The sequence below is a fragment of the Zootoca vivipara genome, chromosome 2 (genome assembly GCF_965207765.1).
Source record: "Zootoca vivipara chromosome 2, rZooViv2.hap1.1, whole genome shotgun sequence".
NCBI lineage: Eukaryota > Metazoa > Chordata > Lepidosauria > Squamata > Lacertidae > Zootoca > Zootoca vivipara.
In genome coordinates this window covers 58,614,892-58,640,122 of record NC_142584.1, presented here as the reverse complement: position 1 = coordinate 58,640,122, position 25,231 = coordinate 58,614,892, and the positions used below count along the sequence as shown (strand labels likewise).

Below are 25,231 nucleotides of genomic sequence, written 5' to 3'. Positions count from 1 at the left end.
GATGGAGATTGACTTGGGGCAATGCCATTATTCTGAAAGGCTGCATTCCCAAGGCTCTCTATGTGAATATTGAATTGAATAAAAGCAGATGGTAAGGTCTGTTCCTGGCAACCTGCCATGGGGGTTGGTTCCTCTGCCGTCTGACACAAATGCAGTTTGTCGCCATTGCTGGTGTAAAAAGAAAAGTACAAACTCTGGTTATGTGCATGCAGGATTAGGTACTTGCTGGACTGAAGCCATTAAGTGAAAGCTTTTCCTGGTATTTGGTCACACTACCAAGGAGAGAGAAGAGAAGAGAAGAGATTAAGGGTGGCATTTACCTATCCAGCAGCAGCAGCAGCAGCACTGTGCAAGGACCTCTGCTTGCACAACAGGGCGTTTCCCACTCACATCCCTTGACATGACCCTTTGCTTGGGATGTGTGTGAGGAGAACCCCCAAAACAGCTTACAGGGGAGGGGAAGTCTTGCAATGCTTGTGCAGATGGAACAATTGGAAGAGGGTGATGCTGAATTCCACCCTAAGTATTTTTTTTACTGCCACTGAAATCTGTGGGACCAGGTATATATAGGTCCCATTAATTTCAACACTGTTGTGATTCAAGATCTCTACATGTAGCTTGCTTTTGTAGAGTTGTCTCTGTTAATTTCAGTGGAAGGAGCCAGTCTACTGCTGCAGTTGTTCTCTCAGGCTCCAAATATAAATTCATTAGTAATAAGATAATTTTATAAGTGTCGCTGACATACTTATTAATCTGGTTTTGCTCTTATTCCTAGCCCAGCTAATGGAGGTCGTACATGTTTTGGACCAAGCTATGAGTTCCAGCTTTGCAGCACTAACGACTGTCCTAAAGATAATGAAGATTTCAGAGAGGAGCAATGCAAACAGTGGGATCCTTATTTTGAATATCAGAACAAGAAGCACCATTGGCTTGCATATGAGCATAGTGATGGTTAGTATATCACTCCTCCTCCTCCTCCTCCTTTGTGTTATTGCTTTGTTAATGGCCTTGGTTCCAGTCTGCCATATTTGAAGTATATAGAAAATATTACCACCCATTGGTTATTCTGCCAAAAGTCTCAGCTTCATTTGGAGAGGGTGGGTACATCGTCAACTCCTGTGTTCATACATTAAAGGGACCCCTGACCATTAGGTCCAGTCGTGACCGACTCTGGGGTTGCGCGCTCATCTCGCATTATTGGCCGAGGGAGCCGGCGTATAGCTTCCAGGTCATGTGGCCAGCATGACAAAGCCGCTTCTGGCAAACCAGAGCAGCACATGGAAATGCCGTTTACCTTCCCGCTGTAGCGGTTCCTATTTATCTACTTGCATTTTGACGTGCTTTCGAACTGCTAGGTTGGCAGGAGCTAGGACCAAGCAACGGGAGCTCACCCCGTCACAGGGATTCGAACCGCCGACCTTCTGATCAGCAAGCCCTAGGCTCAGTGGTTTAACCACAGCGCCACCTGGGTCCCATACATTACTTGGCACCTACTTTGAATTTTGTATATAAAGTATGCATAAGCATACACTACTACAATGGCACGTCAGAAAAGTGGATATGAATTTGCTTTAGTGGGTTGCCAGATTGATCAGGTACCCTATAAACAGCCATATAGTACACATATTTATGATCTTGAGTGTGGTCCACTTCTGCTGAACTTAGTGGGAACTTAGATCCTTCTACATGGATCTAAATTCTACTGCTAGTGGGTTGATTGGAATCTTTGGAAATTTGCACATTTTTATTCAAAGATCATGATTTTAAGTGAATTGCCTTCTGCAGTCTGATTAGATAAGAACCATCAGTTGAAGAGATAAATCACAGGACTCTTTTCCCTTTGTAGCCAAAGAAAGGTGCCATCTCTACTGTGAGTCCAAGGAAACTAATGATGTTGTGTATATGAAAAGACTGGTGCATGATGGGACACGGTGCTCATATAAGGATTCTCATAGTATCTGTGTGCGAGGGGAGTGCCTGGTAAGTGGTGGCATCAATTCCTTTTTCCAGTTTATTATTTGCAAGAATGAGTATAATATTAACATTTCAATGGGACGCTTTTATCCATGACGGATCTACAAATAAGTAGTCGTCACTGAAGTTTACTAAAAATCAATCCTGCCATGGTTCATTGTTTTACTAGAGTCACTGAAAAGTTACCTGCCTAAGCAGGATGGAGTTGGGTTTGGACTTAGGCTGAGAACCGTTCAGCCATGCCTAGTACCTTTGCAAAGTGAATTCAATATCTAATTTGAGAAGGCTCTTGAGCATACAACTAAATTGGTTTCTGTTCAGGAAAACACAGTGATTGCAAGCCACAGTCAAAAGTGCATGAGAATGTCACAGACATGCAAGATTTTATTAGCTTCTCTATCCATCTGCTAGACCTCCATATGGCTTCTTAATCTCTCCTTAGCTATTGGGAAAGAAACACCAAAACATTCTGTTGTCTGTTGCCTGGAGGTCTTTGTACTGGGGCTCTTTGCCATAGTGCAGGGGTGGCCAACTCCCAAGAGACTGCGATCTACTTACAGAGTTAAAAACTGGCAGTGATCTACCCCCCTTTTTGGGGTTCAGGTCAAAGTTGTTGAGCTTTTTTGGGGAGGAGGAAGGCAGGGCAAAAAACTGAGCTTTTTTAGGGGAGCCAAAGTTGTTGAGCTTTTTGGGGGGGAGCCAGTGATCTATCATTGATCTTCCAAAGGCATCCAGTGATCTACCGGTAGATCACGATCTACCTGTTGGACGTGTCTGCCATAGTGTACGACTAGAGGCCCCATTCATTTCTGGAGTACCATTTCTTCATGTGGGGGGAGAGAAATGTGTACTGTGGTCTTCAGTGTTATTTTCTGAGCATGAATTGCCAAATATTTATGTGAATTGGATTAAATGCCTGCAATATGCTCAAATCCCGAATAGCAACATGAATTTGAAATCCTTTGATAATGAAATAATATCAGAGTTCAGTTAAGCAAGCAGTTAGAAACCAATTTATCAGGGTGAAATGTCATTATAAAAACTCATGCGGATATCAGTGTGCCCTTTTAGGAAGAGACAAATGTGCTGTTTATTATATCTTTGTCTGGTGAAAAGAAAACCCAGAGGAAAATGCAGGCTCTTACAAGCAGGAGTAATTGCTTTTCATTCTTTGCAGAAAGTTGGCTGTGACAAGGTGATTGGCTCATCAAAGCAAGAGGACAAGTGTGGCGTGTGTGGTGGAGACAACGCCCATTGCAAAGTGGTGAAAGGCACATTCTCCAGGGCACCAAAGAAGCAAGGTCAGTCCGTTTTCAGTATAGCGCTCCTGCCCCAGAGAAGCATGCAAGAAGATTTCAGAAGGACATAGTAACTTTGTTTTTAACATCTCTTTTCCGGTGCTGCAACAAAGCATTGTGTTTGAACAGCTTCTGGTGCAGAACAGCAGGGGTGCTTTCCTGGAAGTACTATGGCCTTTACCAATAGGGCCTATGGTGTGTGTGTGTGTGTGTGTGTGTGTGTGTGTGTGTGTGTGTGTGTGTACCCATTTGTGGACTTTAAAAGGCTCAATGGGTTGGGGGCTTATAGTTAAATCCTAGATATGTCTACTCAGTGGGCCTTACTTCCAGGTAAGTAGAGGCAGGGTTGTTCTTCCTTCTTGGTCTAAACACCTTCTATGGGGCCACATTTGTGCATGTCTGTATTCACCTTTCTAGGCTTTGATCTGCTTAGTTTTCAAGTCAGCCAATGGGCAATTTAAATATACTTTGTTTGTTTGTTTGTTTGTTTAAATGAATTTAAATGCATTTGTTTTACCTCAGATATATACATATGCTTTCATTTTTGAGGAAATTATCTACAAAAAGGCTTTTGATACTTTAGAGTACTAATCCGTGTCATAAAATCTCATAAAACACATAGTCAACAACAGGGGTGCCAGCTGGAGTGGAGCCTGAGGGACCTTGCCCCCCAAAGGATGGCTCAGCAATCTAGTCTTCTTTTCCTTTCTCTATAATATTAACAACCTGCACTGGTTTAATGTGTCCCTACAGGTTACATCAAGATGTTTGAAATCCCAGCAGGTGCGCGGCACTTGCTAATACAAGAATCGGATGCCTCCATTCATAATCTTGGTGAGTGTTACATTATCAGCATTGTTCTATCACCATCTTTTTCTGTACATTTGCTTTTACTGACAATGTGAAAGAGAAGAATTTCTCCTTATGAGAAAACTAATGTTATAACAATGATATTGCTGAATACCACCCCAATCTCCAAGCGGTTTGAGATTCCAGAGGTTCCAGGCAGTTACGCAGGGTTTGGTTTCCTTGGAATGAGGGGCAGTGGAGACTGTGGTGTCTTTAGGATATATGGTTTATTTACATTTTGTCACACACACCCTCAGTGATGACCCCCGGGGTGGCCCGCACCCCACCCCCTTCCTCCGCCCCTGCATGCAGTTTCCATATTCATTTGTTACAGGGAATGTGCTTCCTCGTCAATGGGCTCACTGGTTCTGCTTTTGCATGTGCCTTTATAGCATCCTGGTGCATTCCGTTTCAGATTCAGAGCCATCCATCGCAAGGATGCTCAATCAATCACAAAGCTTAAACAGTAATTGAAATCCTCTGCTTCCAATTCAGCGGATCAATAATAGACAATGTCTTGCAGAGTGTTATTAATTAGAAGTGGATTCACAACAAATAGCCTCGTAACTGCCATGAATCACCCCTCCCCCCCCCAAGTTTTACTTTAGTAAATGCTTCCCCTGCACTGATGTTCCGTAGAGCCTCATGGGACTCATAGCATTCTTTGTACAAACCTATTCCTTATGCTCGGCAAACTGTTTCTGATGAAGCACAGGCAATATATAAACCTTCGGCTTTTAAAGCCTGGTATCGACCCTGACAGCACTTTAGGAAACGATCGCAAGAGACATGAGGGTTGGTTCCCCCCCCCGCCCCCCAGAGCAACAGAGAAGGCAAGGCAACAAGTGTATGAAACTGCCGCATTTGGAATTATGATTTTGACAGTCAAAGTAGGAAGGAAGATGAAAGGAGACTTAATTATTTTTAGAGATTGGCCAGGAAATTTGGCTGTAGCAAGGTTCAGTAGTAAAGGCTGCAGCAACATTTGAAGTGCAGAAAAGAGATAGAATGAGACAGTAGACCCCTCAAGTTCAAAGGGGCCTCATCTAATCCAGTCACCTTCACAGAGGAATGATTTGCTGTACTTAACATCTCAGCCAGCTGATTCAGCCGAAGCGATTTCCTTAGGTAATTGATTCCATTTGCTAAGTTCTTTCTGAAGATTAATAAAACTCAGATACAGCATACGCAGTTTCAGCCTGCACACATATAACCCATTTGCAGTCTGCTAGCCGTGTAGAGCTTATAACCAGGAAGTCATTAACCTCTTGTTTTTGCCATCTACCTGGGGAAGCTAAAACAGGGAGCCGTCAAACACCTCTCAGGCCAGAAGTTACCTTCTTGCAACGTTAAGCCATTGATCCAAATTCAAGCACAGGGATATATCCTTAAATGGGGTGCATATGGAAAACTGCTCCCTTTTTTGAAGTCAGTAGGGAAGCCCACCCAGGCACAAACTGAGCATCTGAAAGCACATGGAGCTGTGCAACACAAACATTTACCTAGAACAGCATGTGTTGGCGTGTCTTGCTGATTCAGTTTCAGTTTCTCATCCAGTATAAGACCTTCTCAGTGATGGTGTTGGGTAGTCCTGTGCATTTGTTTGTTTGTTTCCTATGTGTGAAATTTTCAGATTGCAATCTTATATAGATTTACCACTATGGGGCTTAGTTCTGAGTAGACACATGTAAAATTGCACTGTAGAATTTTTTTTAACGAGGGATCAAAGGAAATATACATAGGACTAAGCTCCATTCAGGTGTGTAGCTGAAATAGTTACACACTCCACCTGAAAAGAAATGGAAGCACTGAGGAAGCAGTGGGTGTGGAAAGAGGTGTAGCAGAGGGATGATGGATCCACACACCCCAAAAGCAGTGAAACATCCAGGTGGAGAGGTTTGGAGCCCAATTTCTCTCAACTCATTTGATTATCCCCATGTTGTTGAAACCTGAATTTATAGAAGGGAAACATCAAGATTGGTGTTATTCAAGTATGCACTACACAAACTAAATGGGAATGCCAACAGCTACAAACACACACTGAACTCTGGTGTGGAAAAGCTCTGAGTGTAATAAATTGTTAGTCAGACTCAGAGTAGACCCACTGTAGTAGTAGTAATGATAACAATAACAATAATAATAATAATACAGTGGTGCCTCCTTAACGAATGCCCTGCTTAACGAAATTTCCACTTAACGAAAGGATTTTTCAAACGGAGGTTGCCTCGCTAGACAAATTCGTTTTATGAAAAATTCGTCTAGCGAATCGTGGTTTCCCATAGGAATGCATTGAAATTCAATTAATGCGTTCCTATGGGCAAAAAAATAAAAAAAATTCAATGCATTCCTATGGGATTCACTAGACGAATTTTTCGTTATAAGAAAAGACCCGTGGAACGAATTAAATTCGTCTAGCGAGGCACCACTGTAATAATAATAATAATAAATATGTTCTACTTTGAGAATGACTAACATGGTATATTTCTCAGTAAAGAGATGGTGCCCCTGAGCCGGTGCAGAGTGAATTTTCTAAACCACTTTCTAATTATAGAGGGACCCCCACAAACCAGCAAAGAACAGGTGGGTTTGTTTCCAAACACACTAAAGCCCCAATATGTGTGTGTATTATATAGTGAAAATCACTGCACATACTCTGTGGCATTCTTATCTTGTTACTTCATGAAGAAAACAAGATTCTAGGGCAGGGATCCAAAGGGACAGGGGCAGGAGACTTGTAATGCAACAGGCAGGGCAATGCTAACAGAAATTCATCTGCTTGATCTGGAAACATAATGCATGATTAGCTCTGTTTTTCATCTCAGAGCTGATGTAAGACACCATTGAAGCAGGTGAAAAAGACCAGGTAGCTGAAAAGATACTGGGGATGAAGAGGCAGGACGAGTATTTGTTTTGGTCTGTTAGAACAGAATTCACAATAGACGCCAGTTGTTCCTTGTGAATGTCTTTCTTCACAGCTCTGTTATCAGATAAGTCCAGCTGGTTCTCCAATTCCAGGTCTGCAATGCAAAATCAAATGAATGGCATAACATAGGCTCAGCCCCAAACAATTTATCAACTCTTAGATAAAACAGCTGGCTGCACTGAGGGCTTCCTTCCAAGGGAGAGGGCTGTGACAGGGTGTGAGAGTCAGCAGTGTCTGTTGCCTGATGACAGAGTCACTCCCTGTCGAGTCTGCAGTGCCAACATATTTTCCTTCAAATGTTGGGGAGGCGGCGTCTCCATCTCTGCACACCATACAGAACAGCAGCAGCAGCTCCTTGTGGTGAACTTTGCTGAGACTCAGATCCTTATAAGGAGAGGGCGAAGTAGGCTGTATGCCTGAGACCCTTCTAATTTCTGGATCCAGCAAGGATTTAATTCCTGGCTCTGGGGCCCCTTCCTCAACTCCTGGTAGTTAGAAAGATAAAGTCCAAATTTGAGAGTAGAGTTGTTGTTGTTGTTGTTTTATTAATTAATTTCTATACCGCCCTATACCCAAAGGTTTATGCGAGCTAGAAGCTGGCAGGTTGCAGGCTGGGCAGCTGGGAGACAGAGCTATGCCTGTTTTTTGTTGGAATCTAAGGCTGTGACTATGGGGTGATAATGCTCTGAACCCCTCCATCGTAGGCTCAGGTTGTCTATAGTATGTGTAAATAAGCCATATATCATAAAGACGCCACCTTCCAAAGGAAACACATACCCTGGGTAAGTGCCCAGAACCCTGGAATCTTGCACTGCTTGGAGTTTGGGGTGGAGTACAATCTCTACATTTTCCTTCTGGTCAGTCAAGATAGCACCACCTACAGATGAAACGGTGGACAGGGTTTGCCTTGCAGGCAACTTGGGTCCCTGGGTACCTAAAGGAAGGTTAGCTCCATATCAACCAACAGATGCTGAGATCACCTGACAGTGTTCTTCCTTGGATCCACCCATCATCCAAGATGAGGGGGGATGGTCATCAGAGAAAGGGCATTTTTGCTTGCGGAGTCCTCTCCCTAAAGAGGCCTGCTTGGCACCTGCTCTGTTGTCCTTTTGGCAAAGCGCCCCTGCCCCCCCCCTTTTAGGGAGTTTTTAGATCCTAGTCTGCTGTCTTATTAGGTGTTTTTGTTCTCTTTTGCTTTTATGGCAATTGTCCTTTACATTTTTACTTACATTTTTATATAAACCACATTGGGATCTTCTCTTTTTTTGTGAAAGGCAGTATATAAGTTCTATCTAATAAATAAAGCAAGCAGACAGACCTCTTCCTGAAGACTTCCAGTCTCAGAAAAAGAGGGAGGTTAGAGAAAGAGAGAGTGAACTGAAGTCTCTAGAAGATGTTATATTTGTCCTGTTATTTCTAGCCATCAAGAACCGAGAAACAGGGAAATTTATTTTGAACGAAGAGAACTACGTGCCAGACTCCAAAGTGTTTGTCAACATGGGCGTGGAATGGGAGTATCGGAACGATGAGGATAGGGAAATGGTGCAAACTATGGGCCCCTTACGTAATGGAATCACCGTTCTGGTAAGTAACTTGAAGATGAGAGTGTCTAGATTAGACTGAGTCATACGTACAGTATTTTATGGATTGCATCTGTTAGGACATCTGTTTTAAGAATCAAGGATATATTTAATGGTAACAACTTTATATATTGCTACATCTGTGTGTAGGGGTTTCAGATGTAGATGTCCCAAAAAAACAGACAAGCCATGGAACTATATTAAGACCTGGAAGGACAATACCTCCTCTTCTTTCTCTACTCCAAGAGGTTTGCCTTGTACCTACCTCATTGTCCTTTTAGTGCCAGGAAACAATCTTTTATTTCCCCAAGCTGTCTTTAATTTGGGTGTGTGGGTGGGTGTTGTTGTTATTGCATTTACTTTTAAATTGTTTAATTGTACCCGCAGTAAATAAACAAATTCTCTACAGCTGTGGTAGCCGATGTGGTGCCTTTTGGATGTTGTTGGGCTACAGCTTCCATCAGGCCAAGGCAGCAAGGCCAAAGGTATTTGGAGTTGTGATCCAACATCTGGAAGGCACCCCACTGGCTACCCTGGCTCTACAGTTTTGAGTGTCTCCCCACAAGGAACAGTAGTGGACAGTCTCTTGGTCCTAATCCTGCCCATCTTTGTAGTAAGCCCTACTTGCAAATTCTATGAGAAAGAGAGACATGAGTGTTGTCATTAAAAGTAGTATATATCATAAGAATACAGGACCCTGAAGGCCAATCCCACACCTGGACTGGGAGAAAAGTTGCCCTCTATCTCAAAAATGTGTTCTGAAGCTTAAATTTAAACAAGGGGGAAAAAACCTGCCCTACTTTTCATGCTTTTCATCTGTTTTCAAAATGCCTCTGTGATATTCCAAATGACCTTGCTGAAAATGTATGCCTTATTTGTCTGACCAGGCAATTCCTCATGGTAACGTCAAGATTACATTGACATACAAGTACATGATCCATGAAGACTCTTTGAATGTTGACAACAACAATGTTTTGGAAGATTCAGTAACATTTGAGTGGGCTTTGAAAAAGTGGTCACAGTGCTCAAAACCCTGTGGAGGAGGTAAATAAAGGGTGCTAAACTGATGAATATGCATAGCTTTCTGAGGGTTACTTAGGAGGCAGTCCTATGCACACTTACCTGGAAGAAAGTCCCACTGAACTCAATAGGACTGTTTTCCAGGTATACATGCATAGGATTGTACTATGTAATTATTTGTGTTCAGACATGCAGGTGTAAATCAACAGCAGAACATAGGAAAGGCCTTCACTGAAAAGCCCCATGTTTGAGGTGATACCTGTAATGAATTATCCACCCATTAGCGATTGAGTCACTAATGACAAATTTGTACATGTAAACTAAATCAAAGAGTAAATGTACCTGAACGTCCTCAGTTGTGACTTAATGGGTGGGTAAATGAATGAATAGCATGAAAATGCAGGTCTAGAAACATTCTCTAGACAGGCTATTTATTGCTGCTCATTATTCATAGTGTATTGCACATTTAGAAAGCAGATAGCAGGTTGAATGCATGAGGACAGCTCCATTCAGTAACTGAGAGAATATAAATGAATGAGTGCTGGCAACATGTTTTAATGTATAAGCATTTCAGAAGAGAATGTACATTGTAGCCCATAGAAGATTGAGCCATGGATAACTGCTAGTGGGTTCTGCTACCTGCTTCTGGAAGATGTATACATCTAAATCAGGGCCTGTTCATTCATTTCCTGGCTCTCAAAATTCTATCTGTTGTGCAATTTAGGACCTGCCTCAAGCTCTCTCATTCCACTCTTACCAGGGCTGCCCCATCTATTAGGAAAGGGGAAGCAGCTGCCTCAGGCAGCAGGATCCACAGGGGCAGCAGATCCGCCCTTCAAGCAATACATTGCCTTTTTTTGAGGTGCCAGCAGCAGCTGCAATGTGATCTTCACTCCCCTATTTTCCCCTTGGGGGTGGGGCAGCATTTTGTAATTCACCTCAGGTGCCAAAATGTATTGGGCCAGCCCTGACTCTACCCAACCGTAACGTTTTACCACATGCCAGGTAGAAGGTAGCAAGTACACTGGAAGATCCCACATCTTTGTAAGTGTGGGATCTCTGGCACAGTTCAGACACTTTGTCCCCCCCCACTCCCCCCAGGATTGTGCGTGGGAGCCCTAGAAGCTGCCGTTAGGCTTGGGGTTACATGAAAATGCTTGTTGTATGAACTGATGCAGGAAGTGAAACAGACCAATAGAGTACATAACATTGGTTTGTCCACAGGATTCCAGCCAGGTGATCTCTGAGGGTGGTAAATAAGCATCTGAATCAGGCCTCCCTGCAAAACAGAGAAACTCGCATTTTACCCCTCGCTTAATAGGTCTCATAGCAGGCTTCAGGGCATTCTGAGTTGTGTGGAATGCTGAAGATAACAGAAAGTCTCTTTCCTAAGGTCATCAGTTTACAAAATATGGTTGTCGGAGGAAGACTGACCACAAGATGGTTCATCGCAGTTACTGTGACTCCATCCAGAAACCAAAGCCCATTCGCAGAGTGTGTAATCTCCAGGAATGTTCCCAGCCAATGTAAGCATTTCTCTCTACTGGAATAACTCATCACTGTTGCATAATAATCAAGAAGTGCCTGAAACTAGCCTCAAATGACCTCTCCACTCCCTTCCTTTGTGGCTGCTTTAGGTTAGAACTGCTTTCTAGCCATGGTGTGTAGAATATTGCCCAAACAGAGTTATGCAATGATGTAATGTAATTCCCAGAATTTAGTTTGTTGCGGGGGGAAATTTCCAAAAATGAATGATTCCCCAATTCCAAAGTAGATTTTGATTTGGCGGCGGCGGCGGCAGCAGCAGGGGGTAATTTCTGTTTTATGGATTGCATACCCATTATGGGCTGTTATTGCAGAAAATGTCAAAGACTAGTCCTAATCGAAACACCAATAAAACTCGCAGCCTAGCTTTTAAAGATGTGGGTTTGTTGGGGAGTGGGTGGAAAGTAGGAAGTAGGAATTCTTGGCTTGCAGAAATAACTGTTTAAGCAATTAGGATATTTTCCAATTTCATGCTTTATTCTTATTACAGGGTTTGGTTTTTTGGGGGGAAAGATATCAATTTTTAATGGCTTGGATTAGGATGGATGATATACTGTTTGGCCCCATCCACCTAAAGAAATGCAATTTAAGGATGTATAAACAGTATTATGGATCATTATCACTTGTTGGATAGAGAACAATGAACATAATTCCATCACACTCTCAGATGCGCATCCAAGGGCACACCCAACTGTGAATGCAGTAATTCTGCACTTTGTTGCTTTAAATAGGGAGCAGATTCCAATGTGCTTTCATATTTGCATCCCCATTCATGTCTCACACAACTAATCATGTCATTATTGTGTTTACGCACAAATAGAGAGGGAGCCTGTTCATCCTTTAGCCGTTAGAAAACTGTATAATTATTTTGTGGGCATCACAACAAAGGAGGACACTGATCAAGAGCTTTATTTTTGTTATTGTTGCGGGATTTTGAAAGTGAGTAGCCAAATTAACAGGAAATGGATGGGCAAAGATAGCTCCAACCTGCATTCTGGCAATTCTGTCCCAAATCACTAGGCTGCAAGGAGTTGGAACCTTATTTTATTTCTCTGTTTAAGTTTCTAATGCATCCATAATGCACAGCTTGTAGCAAGTAACAACAGAATATAAATAAAATTAATTAATATTGTCACATGCTCTTTGGCTGGCCCTCAAATGCCAACTCAGACAAGGGAGTCTTTACAGTGCTTCTAAAAATGACTCTGACTTTGGTAAGTAAGCAAAGGACAGGAGTTCCTCTGTAGTGATAAAAAGCATTGATAAATATTTCTATGGGTGGTATTCAGTTAAATTTTTACTCAGAGTAGATCCATTGTGAGGAATTCAATGTAGTGATATAGCCACTGCTTTTTTTCTGGGGGAATGAATACCCCTAAACATTTTGTGAATCAAAGTTTGGCCACATTGAGGGGCAGTATTTCAATATGAGTAGGAAAATGAGAGATACCCCTAAACATTTTTTGAGGGAAAAAAGCACTGGTTACAACAGCAGTCACTTTGCCAACCCAAGCCTTTTAGCTTGCCAGGTGGAACAATCCCCCCTCTCCTCTGCTGGTGCACTGCTCTGTGTATGGTTCTCCCAACCCCTGCCCAAGCCAATTTTGGGGGGTGCATGGGGAGGAGTGTGGGGGAAAGCCCCCTTGCACTAGCAGGATTCTTTGGGTTGGCTTCTGCTAGTGGCGGCACTTGTTAGTTGAATGCGGACAATGAAATCAATGGACCTAACTAAGGTCAGTGGGTCTACTGTGAATAAAATGTGGCTGAATGTCCCCCTATATGTGCTTGTGCTATGGTCCAGAATTTTCAGGCGCTATAGATGTTCCTGGTTGAACTTAAAGAACATGAGTAGGCAGGCTAAGGCTTCAAAAACCCTTGCTGGGAGTAAGTCCCATGGAATGTGGTGGGACCTACTTCTGAGTCAACATACCTAATACTGTTCCCACGATGTAAATAATATCCAAGTCATTTTACATTTCAAAAAAATGACCTTCAGTTTTGCCCAGAAGGCAGCAGGAAGCCAGTGCAAGTTCTGGAACAATCTGTGCAACGTCCTCTGTCGTTTTGCACACCAGTGGGAGCTCACAAGCAGTCATCAAGGACAGGGCTATGTGGCCAGGGTCCTAGGAGAAAAGAGGTAGGAAAGGTAGTAGGAAAGAGGCCCCAAACCATGGACATTCATTTGAAGGTCTTTAAAGGAGCATGTGTACATTGGGGGTGGCACCTCCACTGCGACCCCAGACCCTCCCTACAACATGTTCATTGTACCTAAATTTAAGGTCTGAGAGAGCACCTTCTAGGCCAGGCATCCCCAAACTGCGGCCCTCCAGATGTTTTGGCCTACAACTCCCATGATCCCTAGGTAACAGGACCAGTGGTCAGGGATGATGGGAGTGTAGTCCAAAACATCTGGAGGGCCGAAGTTTGGGGATGCCTGTTCTAGGCATTCCCAGGGAGACAAAAGTGGCCATTAGCTAGTTTGGCCCTAAATGATCAGGAGGGGTGTGAGCACCATCTACAGTGGGTGCTCCTGTTCACCCAGACCCCAGTCTGTTTTTGAACTGTGTTTGCTCTTAGACTTTTTCGGGTACAGGAAACTGGGCTAGATGGAGCCTGAGCCTGACTCTCTAATGCACTTTGTTACATTTTCCACTATTTCCTTGGCAAAGCTTCGGGGTCAGAGGTTTGCAATGCTGGAGTTTTTATTGTTTGCATTTTTAGGACATAATTGCCATCCTCTGTGTCACCAAGGCTGGCTCTCAGCAACAGCGGGGTGATGAATGAAACTCCTTTTAACCCTACTGGGAGTTGCAAGCAGGCATCCCTGTCAGACTTAAAACTCCCTTTGCATCATGGTGTCTACTGAATTTTGAAAAATCCAGAAAGTACAGAGGTTAATATTCTATTCATTAGCATTGTACAGTAAAGATTTAGAAGGACTTTAGCGCTGCTCCTGAGAGAAACACATAAGATTGCTCTGAAAGCTTTATAATGGCAGGACAAACTGCATTACTGTGGCCCTCATTCTTTTTCATGCGGTTCCTTGGTTGATTGCTGAATTGCCAGCGTATCCAAAGCAGCAAATTCATCTCTAAGAATTATGCTGCTCCTATGCCAGCATCTACCAGCAACACTTGTTTTAGTGGTTTATTCCCCCTGCTGGTTTCCACATGAATTATTTAGAACATTACAAATAGCTGTTGTTACGGAGCCTAGAAGGAAATTCTTTTCCTGTAAATCCAGCGAAGCTGCCACAGACAAAAAAACAAACAAACATTTCTTGGAGAGGGATCTAGCACAATAATTCAGATCACTGTTAGGGTGCATAATGAGATCTCGTATCTTTTGTGCTTATGTAATAATATCTGTCGGTTTAATGGCTCAGTTTTTTTGTGGCCGTGTGAAGTTTCCATGATGAGCATTAGAATCCTTACGTTTAATTTTAATTTGGGGCAAAAGTTTAAAGATGTCAAACTAGGAAGAGGGAGGGCCATCAAAATGGTTTCTAACCTACAGGTTGTTTTTTTTTTTTTTTTTAAACCTACAAAGAGGATCAGTGAAGCTCCTAGCGTAGAATGTTTTGTTTCCTTCAACTGTCATAATTCAAGAATGGAACAAAATTAATAACTTGGAAAGATAATAATAAATTCAGTGACAGAAAACAATTAATTATTCAAATTAAAACAACAACATTACACAGATATAATGCCATGATTAAGCATTCTTAGAGACGTCCCACTAGGTTTTTCTTCCTTTTCAGCTTGAGCAGCTCCATGCCGTATCAATCATTCCATCATAGCATGCCTTCAGCTTGCCAGACAGAACAATGCAACCCCCGTGTAATCTCCCTGGAACCAAGCCAATTTAGGGGAGGGGGGAAGCTGTATTGTGCAAGTGGAAAGCCTTGCACACTGCTTCCACTGACAGAACTCACGGGTTGAATCCTGCCCCAGGTGGTTCACTTGCCTCCTAGACAAGAAAGCAGCTTCATTTGACCCTTCTGTTTCCTTGCCAGGAGTTTGAATTCCTTCCTGCTTAGAGGAAGACTGAGTGAAATCAATGGGGCTTATGTTGGTCATGACTAAATTGTCCCATTGATTTCAACTGGTCCACTCTAAGCATGACCAAGGCTCAACCCAACTCCATGTGCCCTACATCAGTTGTGAAAAACTCTCACCAGTAGGTGGGGAATTAGGGCCTATAGGTTTCCCAGCTGGTGTAATGCGATTTGCACATGTGCATCCTACCTGATTGCCACACCATGGATATGTGTACAAGATGTGATGAGAGAAGCTGCCCTGAAACCTTGACATAAAGAAATATCAATCATCAAATTATTATTGTGTGACTTAAACATGTGCAATATAAACTCACCAGCCCGGACTTCTTTTTTCATTGAACCAGATGGGTTACAGGAGATTGGGAACCTTGCAGCAAAAGTTGTGGGAAGACAGGATATCAGGTACGTTCTGTCCGCTGCATCCAACCGCTGCACGATAACACAAACCGCTCTGTCCATGCCAAATACTGCAACAGCGATCGCCCAGAGGGCAGGAGGGTTTGCAACCGGGAGCTTTGCCCTGCGCAGTGGCGGATAGGACCCTGGTCACAGGTAAGCAGGATTTTGTTCTGTTGTTCAAATTACATTTGGAAGTGCCTATATTAATAAGGGCGGTGTCAAATTCGCATTAGTGAATTGGTTGTGAGCCTTAGTGTTTCACATCATGGGGGCGGGGGGGAAACATCAAATGTCAAGATTGCACAAGATGCATGTTTGTTGGTTAACTTCCATAATTGTGCAGTAATATAACCATACTGTTAAAAATAAAGAATCTTTGCCTGTCCCTATACTATATTTGCACTCATCTGACATAATGCTGACAAACAGGTAGGGGGGTGGGGTGGGCAGAGTAAGCAGGCAGGCAGGTGGGCACCCCAGACAGGTCCTCCCATGTTCTTCCTGTTGCCACTGCCAGCTGACCCAGGTGGGTAGAAGAAAGCAGGACAGTGGTGCAGGCAGGCAATGCAGGTAAGCCGACAGGTGGAGCAAGCAAGAATGCTGGCAGCCCAGGCAAGCCTTGCTGCACTTCCTCTGTTGTTGCCAGCGCTTCTGCCACTGGTGGGGGAAGGGGGATAAGGGGGACTTCCCCCATCAGTGGCTGCCACACCAACACCAAAAGGAAGCCCACAAAGGCTTGGCTGTGGTGGGAGGATAAGGATGGGGACTAAGGTGGGAAATACTTTCTCCCCTTCTTTGCCCTCCCACCTGTGGGTAGTGGCAGGGTGGAAGGGTACCCACCCACCTGGGATGGCAGCAACAGGGAGCATGGGGATGTCGGGTGAGCTATGGCAGAAGGGTTTGAGAACAAGCTGTGAGATGGAGGAGGAAGGACAGGCAAGCTGTGAAATGATGGGGAGGGGTTTGAGGTGAGTAAAGAGAGGGAGAGGCACTAGCCAGTTTTAAAGGCAGCAGCCTCTAGTGCAGTTATAGGAATTGTGTTTGGCTGACACCCGGAATGTTAGGTAACTGGGTCACAGGTGAGGGGCAGAAACCTTTCGGGATATTCCTAGTACTACTTTGTACCATGTCAGGCTCCAGGGAGGCTTCATAGTCCCAAAATCCTGGGAGCGACTGTGCGGGCAAGAACTGGACCATGCGACCTGCCATCAAATCACAAGAATGCAAAACTGATCCCAGGACCAGAAGTCACTGCAAGAGAGCAGAGACTACAAACCCATCACTGAGACCAGGGGTGGTATTCAACCAAATTTTACTTAGAGTTGGGTCCATCAATTTCAGGGGATCTGCTCTGAGTAAAAAAAATTGAATACCACTCTGTGAGTGGAAGCACACGCCAGGAGCTAGAACAAACAGTCAAATGTTTGTCATCAGTTCAATGAATGAAGAATCTGAAGAGGAGAGGCATGTGAAGGCTAAGCTGTGAGGAGGATCACATCAAGTTATGGGGGTCAGGGAAGCAATCTGGAACAATGAACCACCCTGAGGGCAGTAGCCTACATAGCAGGGGATGCATGGACCAGCAATTCAGGATGCTAACTTACTGCAGAGTTCTGCATTTGCTGTACTCATTTGCTATTATTATTACAAACACTTCAGACAGGCAAACACCCCAAGTCAGAGCCCCTTGTGGGTTGCATTATGCACATAGAACACAAATACGCATGCAGCTTACCTCTTTATTTCAATGGACATAGTAGATCCACAGCAGAAAAGAAGCTCTCTGTGGTCATTGGAGCTCCTTTGCTCCAAAGAAATACAAGGCTGGCTTGTTGTAATCTAACATCTAACATTACCATATATAGCAGTTAGAGTCCACTTTGGTTTAGGGTTCTTGGTTGTACTGATGACGACAATGAACAGTGGTAAGTAACGATAAATAATCGTTTTCATATAAATCATGTTACCTGTGACAAATGCCAACTGCCGATAAATTAGCAAAAGCCAAGTTGACTCCTAGTTTCTGTTTTCTCTCCAGTGCTCTGTAACCTGTGGTAATGGTACCCAAGACAGACAAGTTCTGTGCAGGACAAGAGAAAACGTTATTGGCTTCTGTAAAGAAGACAAGCCAGAGACAAGAAGGTTATGCATTCTACCTTTGTGTCCCGGTGAGTGTTGATCTCCCTTTTCTGTTTATTTGGGGTGGATGCTTTGTGACAATTGTCCCAGTGATACAATTAAATTTTGTAATGATTTTTTAGAATACAGTAAGCCTGCAACTTACACACATTTAACTTCTGTGTGTTCAGCTTAGCAAAAGAAATAAAAAGGGGGCAGGTGTCCATTTTGGTTCTCTGATGACACTACCTTTCTACTGGTGTGGTACATATGTTTTCAAACAGGTCCAGGCTGCAACATTTTTAGGCATACATGTTGCAGACTGGACCTGTTTGAAAACGTGTACCACACCAGTAGAGAGGTAGAGTCATCAGAGAACCAAAATCGTATGTGTGACAAATCCTTGAAATGGTAGGAAGCCTGCATGAAAAAGCATGTGTGTGATACACAAATTTGTTCTGTTTTGTCTTGACTTTTCTGCAGACATTTCACCAATGTGATGAATTTGAGTAGAGGTGCCCCAACTTACATTCTTTAAAACTAATAATGTACTGCTGTAGCTTTTCAAAAGTTATTTTCTTTCTTAGAATAGTAGCTACTGATTCTGTTTAGTCAACCAAAATGGTGCATTAAGAAGCTTACAAATGTGCTAATATTTTTTTCCTTCACTTTCAGGAAATTCATCTGATACATCAAAGAAAACTTACATGATACAATGGCTGTCAAGACCGGACCCAGATTATCCCAGCCAGAAAATATCTTCAAGTAAAAGACCCATTTATAACTCTGCCTTTGCCCTTAAATGCATGCCACATCAAATGTGGACTTTGCCTTCTGCTCTATTCTTCTTCCTATATGGAAAATTTCCTTGAATCTGCCAAGTCTTACCTTGGGCTGAATCTTTTTTCCCCTACGCTGGGCCTTGGCGCACAGTGTCTTTCTTCTCTGGAGATTGAGTAGCACTTGCTGCAGTGGCGATCGTGAAGGTGTTGGATGTGTGAAGTTGGATCTCTTCGGTGTGTTGGAAGTCCTCTAAAAAGTGAGCTGGTATCAGTTTGCTTGTTGATTGGTGATGGTGAAAAAAGGCTCCTAACTGGCTCATGATTTCAGTTTGATGGTGAAACCGAGAACTTATTGTGAATGTGATCACATCACAATAATGACACCTTGTAGTGCTAAAAGTTCTCCTTTTGTCTAAAGGTCCTCTGTCTCACAACAAGTTAGCTTCAGTGTTTTTGCAGGGTAGTCAAATGAAAGTGCTCATTCCATCATGGTTCTTAATAGTCTCATTGCTTCTTAAATCATGCGTCACAATTTTTTTAATCCCTGGCTTTAACATTTTCATTTGTTTCCATGAAAGAAGTTTATTACTACAGGTAAATGAAACCCTTGATATTCCTGTCAAATGCTGCTACTGTACTATGCTTTTATTGAAGCTCTTCTACCTATATTTTTTTCTTTCCAAAACCAGCAAGGGAATCTTCACACAATTTTGCCAGAAAGTTCCTTATGTTATTATAATTAATATTTTTAAATACATATAATGCAAATAGAAAAACAATATGGCAAAACATGTGGTCTATGCTACAGGTTGTGGTGTGCAGTATTTTAATATCATGGAGACAATATGACATTGTCGTGCTGTGCAATGTCAAGAATTGTTCAGCAGTGAACTCTTTATACATCATTGCATCCATCAGTCTTTTTTCACCATTTGCATGTTTGACTTGACTGGTTCAGTTGTGTGTGTGTGTGTGTGCGTGTGCGCACGTGTATGTTTGTGATCTATAGATGTGTCAACTGGCAAACATAACAGCGTGAACAATGACAGAATTACCTCAATTTTTATTGCTTTGTTTCATTTTGCTTAGGGAGAAAGAAACTACATTTAGAAAAATGCCTTAAACTTTAACTGCATTGGCATTAACCACCAGTTCCAGCTTTAAATATACAAATAGTGCACTGGTACCATGAATTGATATTCATGTATGGTGTTTTTACTTGAATGCTAAAACACTGGACGGACATTTGCACAGTCGGTGTATGAGAAAGGAAAGGATCACTACCCACCTAAAAAAAAGGGGGGCCATTGCCCAACTTACCCTGTTTTAACTGGTAGATATTGCTTCGGCATGTGTTTGTGCTGAAGATCTATAACTCACTGTTCATAAAACCACTTATATAAACATCAAATAACAGGCGCATATCAGTACCTGGGGATCATGGCAACTTGCTTGCTACCTTTCTCCACCAAATCATATCCCTTAGGAAGGTGGTCCTGTGGATCTTCTAACAATGTAGCACTTCAAAATTGTCATTATCATGTGATCACATATTTAAATTTTGCTGTTACTATGATGATTGCCTGCAACCTGTTAGTAATTTTACATGGCAACTTAAATGGCAAAGACGCGTTATCTGGCACTAAATACTGTTATGTAAAATAATTGGTGTTTAACTGTTATCAACTTATTCATGACTGTTAGTTACCTTTAAATAGACAACTGTTGAGTGTTGTTTCAAGCTATGGATGGCTATAGAGAATGGTGCAATAAGGTATCTGGGCATTGTGCACTAGATCTATATGCACTTTGGTTTATCAGGGATATTTTATTAGTGTTTTGTATGTATTTAACATATTATTAAAGATGTGCCAATTCAGTTTGCTTTTCAATATTTTTTTATGAGGCCAGTTGAAATGTGTACCAAAGTGACTGTGCAAATGACTATTTTTTTCTTACTGCTCAGTTGAAGACATACTTCCAGTCTGTCATGCATACTGCAAAATAAAATAAGATGAAAGTTCAGCAGGTCTGGCAGTTTTGCTTTAGGAAAACAAAATAAACTTACTCTGACATATATGCAAGAGAAACATCCAAGAGTGCACCTTAAAGACTAAGGTTTATTGTGGCATAAACTTTTGAGTGTGCAACTGGGTTGCAGCAGACAGGCATTTATGCCCACCAAAAATATGTTTAAGACTCTGATTCTGTTGTTTTTGCTGCAACAGACTAACATGGCTATCCTTCTGTAGATTTCTTTATATAAAATGTAATTATGAATGGGAAGTATATTGACTGTATCGCAAAAGTCAATTATTTCATGTGACTCTGATCTGCATGTTTTGGGGGAATGTTTCACTGTTGTTGAAATAAGGCATTTTTCTAAAGATGCTTTAAGAGGTTCTTTGAACAGCCAACAAACTTAAGTTTGAAATACTTGCTATGATTTACTCATTTTATAAATTTGGTAATATTCTAATCCTATTTCTTAGAATGAGTTTATATATAAAGAATATATGTTTTTACAGAAGTCTAGGGAAGTTCCTTTTCTCCCTTATTAATTTAACCCAATGGGATTTGAGTTCATAATGAACTGCCTAGTTAACACAATATCACCTTTTTTATTGTTCTCTAGCCCTCAAAACAAAAGAACTGTTAGTTCATGTAGAAAGGGGCTAATGTAAAGTTGTCTTCATTAATCAATTCTAAATTTCCTAGACTGATATGTTTGCCAACTAAACACACTCATACCCTAATTTACTTAAGTAGAGGATGCGTGAAGAGACGCTGTGTATCCTTTCTAAAATCAGTGAATGTGTCTGCATTTGATCAGGTGATGCTTTATGTTGCAATGTGGTTGAGAGCCTGACACACATGCTGCTGCTATACCTGCCTGCAGTGCTTGTGACGTTGCGATGACATCATGGTTACTTGCACCCTTCTCCTTAGAACACTTGAAAATGTGCATTTGGAACCTCATGGGGGACCGATGCTGCTGGGAGGGTGGATTTCAAGGAGAGAAATAGAAGATGGGGTTAAGCCCTCCTCCACAAACACCACTCATTGCTTCTCTGCTCCTTGTTGCCCACATTGGAAGAAATAGCTCCTGCTCTAAAAGGGCCATTGAGCTTTACAAATGGATTTTTACCATTTGAGCCCTAGTTTTACCAGGGCAGGCCAAATACGTTCTGGTGCTTGAAGCACTCCTCCCACTAATTAAGAAAAGGTGAACTATCATCCTGGTGAACTCCATGGAGGCTTCATTGAAATGGACAAGAGCAATACAAGGTTCATTTCAGTGAGGCTTGCACTGGAAAGTTTCTCAGTGGATTGTAAATCATGACGGCACATCCGACAGTTCAAAATCTGCTTCCTCATGCATCTGCTTCACTCAGGCTTACCTTATGTTAAGGCGGCATGGGTGTCCTCCAGAAGTAAACACATAAAGGGATGAGTGACAGGAACATATTCTTGAGCAGTATTGTGCATGCCCCAGGGACCCTGGATTTGATCTCGCTGTCAATTCCTTGTCCGTACAAAGGTGTTTGGAAGAACCTGCCTCCTGTTCATCCTGTATATAAAGGTGCAGGAAACGTTGGTGTTAGACCAGTAGAACAGCAGCAAAATGGCACCATCTACAGCTGTGAGAGCGGTGTCTGCAGGTTCAGGAGAACCTCAAGGTTTGAAAAAGCACTGAAAAAACCTCAGGGGGGAACACCTAACAGGGAAACTGAGCATGGGGGTCAGAAACCCACGTGGGAAGGAGAATGGAATGGCGTGTGTTGAATAGGAAGCATTGTACATTACAACTGCAACATGTGCTGCCATGGGTAAAGTGCTTTCTTTCTTTCTTTCTTTCTTTCTTTCTTTCTTTCTTTCTTTCTTTCTTTCTTTCTTTCTTTCTTTCTTTCTTTCTGTATAGTATTTTTTCCCTGCTTTGAGAGTTCACATTGACCTTCAATTTTTCATCATTGGCCACCCATTCCGTATAACCCAATGCCACTGCTAAATTCTTTTAATCTGTATTTTAGAATTTCTGTTTTGTTGGAAGCCGCCCAGAGTGGCTGGGGGAACCCGGCCAGATGGGCGGGGTATAAATAATAAATTATTATTATTATTATTATTATTATTATTATTATTATTATTATTATTAATCCTAGGAGGCCATGAAGCAGAAATCCTTCTTTTTTGGGCAGCTTACCAAACCTGCTAGCTGGATGTCAATATACTAATGTAAAACAAATCCTTGCTGTAATCAAAACAACAACAGGGATGCAATTAAAAAAAAAAACAACGTCATCTGAGCTTCTAAAAAGTTACCTGAAGTTTCCATTGCAGCCCCTGGCTAAGGAAAATCAGAGCCTAGTGGCCAGCAATATAGATTGATTGACTGCCCCTGGAGTTCTTCAACTTAATGAACCAGGAGTCCGTTTCCAGTGGCACAAGCTAAAGCTGGTTGATCAGGGCCAGGGGTGTGATGTTATGGATACCATGTGAGAGAAGCTATTGGAAGTGCTTCAGCATTAGGGTGGGTCATAAAAAACTTTTTTTGGAAAATGTTTCCTCCCTTGATCTCATATTATTTGTTCAAAACCATTGGTTTTTCATGTAAATTATCAACATGTTTTATCTTAAATAAATAAATATTGCAGAAAATAATATTATGCAACTATTATTGCTCTACATAAAAACTAAAATATATGTTTATTAGTTCACAATTTAACATACTGAGAATAAATGAGTCAAATTCCCATGTTTTCATCACTCGTAGTGAGGCAAAATTTCAATCTGTAGGAGCAGGGTCTAAATATTAACCGATTTGTCCCAAATTTGAAATTTGACTATGTTTATACCATACGCCTGATATGAGATCAAGGGAGGAAACATTTTCAAAAAAAAGTTTTTTATGACCCACCCTATTCAGCATGGTGACAGCAACATGCAACCCCTCCAGTGTGTCAGAGATGTTCATGAATTTCCACACTCAATGCCAGCTGCGGATACAAGTGTAAGGAAATTCTCCATGTGATTAAGGTAATCCATCTGGTGAGCGGTCCCTCCCAGACACCATATGGATCCATTGCTACACAATTGCATCCCATTAAGCAGCCATAATGTGTGTGAGTCTGAGGCAAGAGCATCTTGAAACCACAACATTCAGGAATGTAAGTGGGTCCCCTTCTAATTTGTCATCACATATCATAAAGCTTGGAGCAGTGTGTAAAATTCTGATGTGAAATTTTAGATCACTGCAAGAAACGTGAGAATGCTTCAGTCAAGGCCCAGTATCAGGTCTTAGTAATATTGTATACATGAGCCTCTAAGTTCAAGTTTGCTTGATTCTGACTCTGGTTTTATAGTATACACATAATTCCTGTTTTTCTCTTCCAGAAGAACGTTGCCAAGGAGACAAGTCAATGTTTTGTCGCATGGAAGTTCTCTCTCGGTACTGTACAATTCCTGGTTACAATAAACTATGTTGCAAGTCTTGTAAAATGTACAGTAACAAAACAGGAAGTGTAAACTCAACAGAATCCAACCATAGCAAGGTTAATGATATCGAAGAGGCTACCTCTCCAACACTTACAACACCTGTTGACGTGCACATCTCACATACCACTTCAGGCCCACCCATTGTTCCCAAGATAACCCTCACCGGTTCCAATGCAACTGAAGATCGGCCAGAAGGCAACACACTGGATGTTCCGTATAAAATTCACGGACTGGAAAATGAAGTGCCACACCACAACATCATCTTGCGGAGGAGACCACCTTACGAACGGACAAGGAACCAAAGGATTCAAGAGCTGATGGCTGAAAAAAGGAAACAAGAAATGCTCAGGAAATTGCATTAAAATGGAAAGATAACACAAAGTTGTTTTCCTCTCTTATAGAGAGATGTTACCAACTCTGCAGCAAAGCCCATGTCATCATAGAGACTTAGATACAAATAGTGGTGCTATGGCAGAAATGCCAAATGCTATAGCCTGCAATAAAAAAGAAATTTAGGATTATTTAAGTTAATATAAATATTATAATGGCTAGGGTTACAAGGTGCCACAGATACTAGTGCAATATCCTCATAAGTTCCACTGCTACTTAGTGGTGGTGCCTCGCTAAGGTCAACAGGATTCTTTTGTGGGCTCTCTTGTGCCCTCAGTGTATGTTCTTGAGTCCAACAGAATGTTTCTGGGGTGCACTCTGTAGAATTAAGAAGAGATTCTAATAGCTTGATCCAAATCCCTCAGCAATGTTTAGAGGCCTATTGATAGAACCTCAGCTTCAGGGAAGCACATGTCTGTTTGTTTGTTTTTTTAAAAAAGGGGGGGGGGAATCAAGTCCTAAATATACTTATTTGGAAATAGGTTCTATTTATTTCAGTGGAACTTATGTCAAAGTCAGTGTGCTGGAATCTGGTGCGCCATTTTTGCCTGTCTTTCCATTGAATTAAATGGCGGTGCTACCATACTCAGACGGCAGCAAAAAAAAGGGGGGCTACCATGATATAAAGGACCTAACTCAGATCCTGTTTCAGGAATCAAGCATAAATCAAGCTTTCTGTTAACCACTTGAAAAACAAAGTAGGTCAGAAGTGATGCTACGTAATGTACAAAATCTGGTTGGGAAGGGAGGGTTCTTCAGAGGTTGCATAAGAAAGCAAAAACAACAACAGAATGATGATT

The 25,231-nt window shown here is 42.0% G+C and overlaps 1 protein-coding gene and 1 long non-coding RNA gene across 3 annotated transcripts in view; one reads left to right on the top strand and one right to left on the bottom strand.

The window, feature by feature from the left end:
• ADAMTS2 (ADAM metallopeptidase with thrombospondin type 1 motif 2) overlaps window positions 1-24,860 on the top strand; it is a 211,678-nt gene extending 186,818 nt beyond the window's left edge. Inside the window, exons 12-22 of one of the 2 annotated variants that reach the window (XM_035105612.3) lie at window positions 776-951; window positions 1,847-1,980; window positions 3,152-3,275; window positions 4,026-4,106; window positions 8,465-8,628; window positions 9,512-9,668; window positions 11,038-11,170; window positions 15,594-15,801; window positions 17,687-17,816; window positions 18,442-18,531; window positions 23,940-24,860. In XM_035105612.3, coding sequence (XP_034961503.3) covers window positions 776-951; window positions 1,847-1,980; window positions 3,152-3,275; window positions 4,026-4,106; window positions 8,465-8,628; window positions 9,512-9,668; window positions 11,038-11,170; window positions 15,594-15,801; window positions 17,687-17,816; window positions 18,442-18,531; window positions 23,940-24,403 — 1,861 coding nt within the window. In that variant the 3' untranslated portion in view covers window positions 24,404-24,860. The remainder of the gene's footprint in view (window positions 1-775; window positions 952-1,846; window positions 1,981-3,151; window positions 3,276-4,025; window positions 4,107-8,464; window positions 8,629-9,511; window positions 9,669-11,037; window positions 11,171-15,593; window positions 15,802-17,686; window positions 17,817-18,441; window positions 18,532-23,939) is intronic. The other variant, XM_088661986.1, reaches the window with a different exon arrangement.
• LOC148686881 (uncharacterized) lies at window positions 18,683-22,055 on the bottom strand. The gene is made up of 2 exons (XR_015948184.1): window positions 21,950-22,055; window positions 18,683-18,798 (listed from the first exon to the last, which is right to left on the bottom strand). It is a non-coding gene; the product is annotated as an uncharacterized LOC148686881 (long non-coding RNA).
• Window positions 24,861-25,231: the final 371 nt, after the last annotated feature.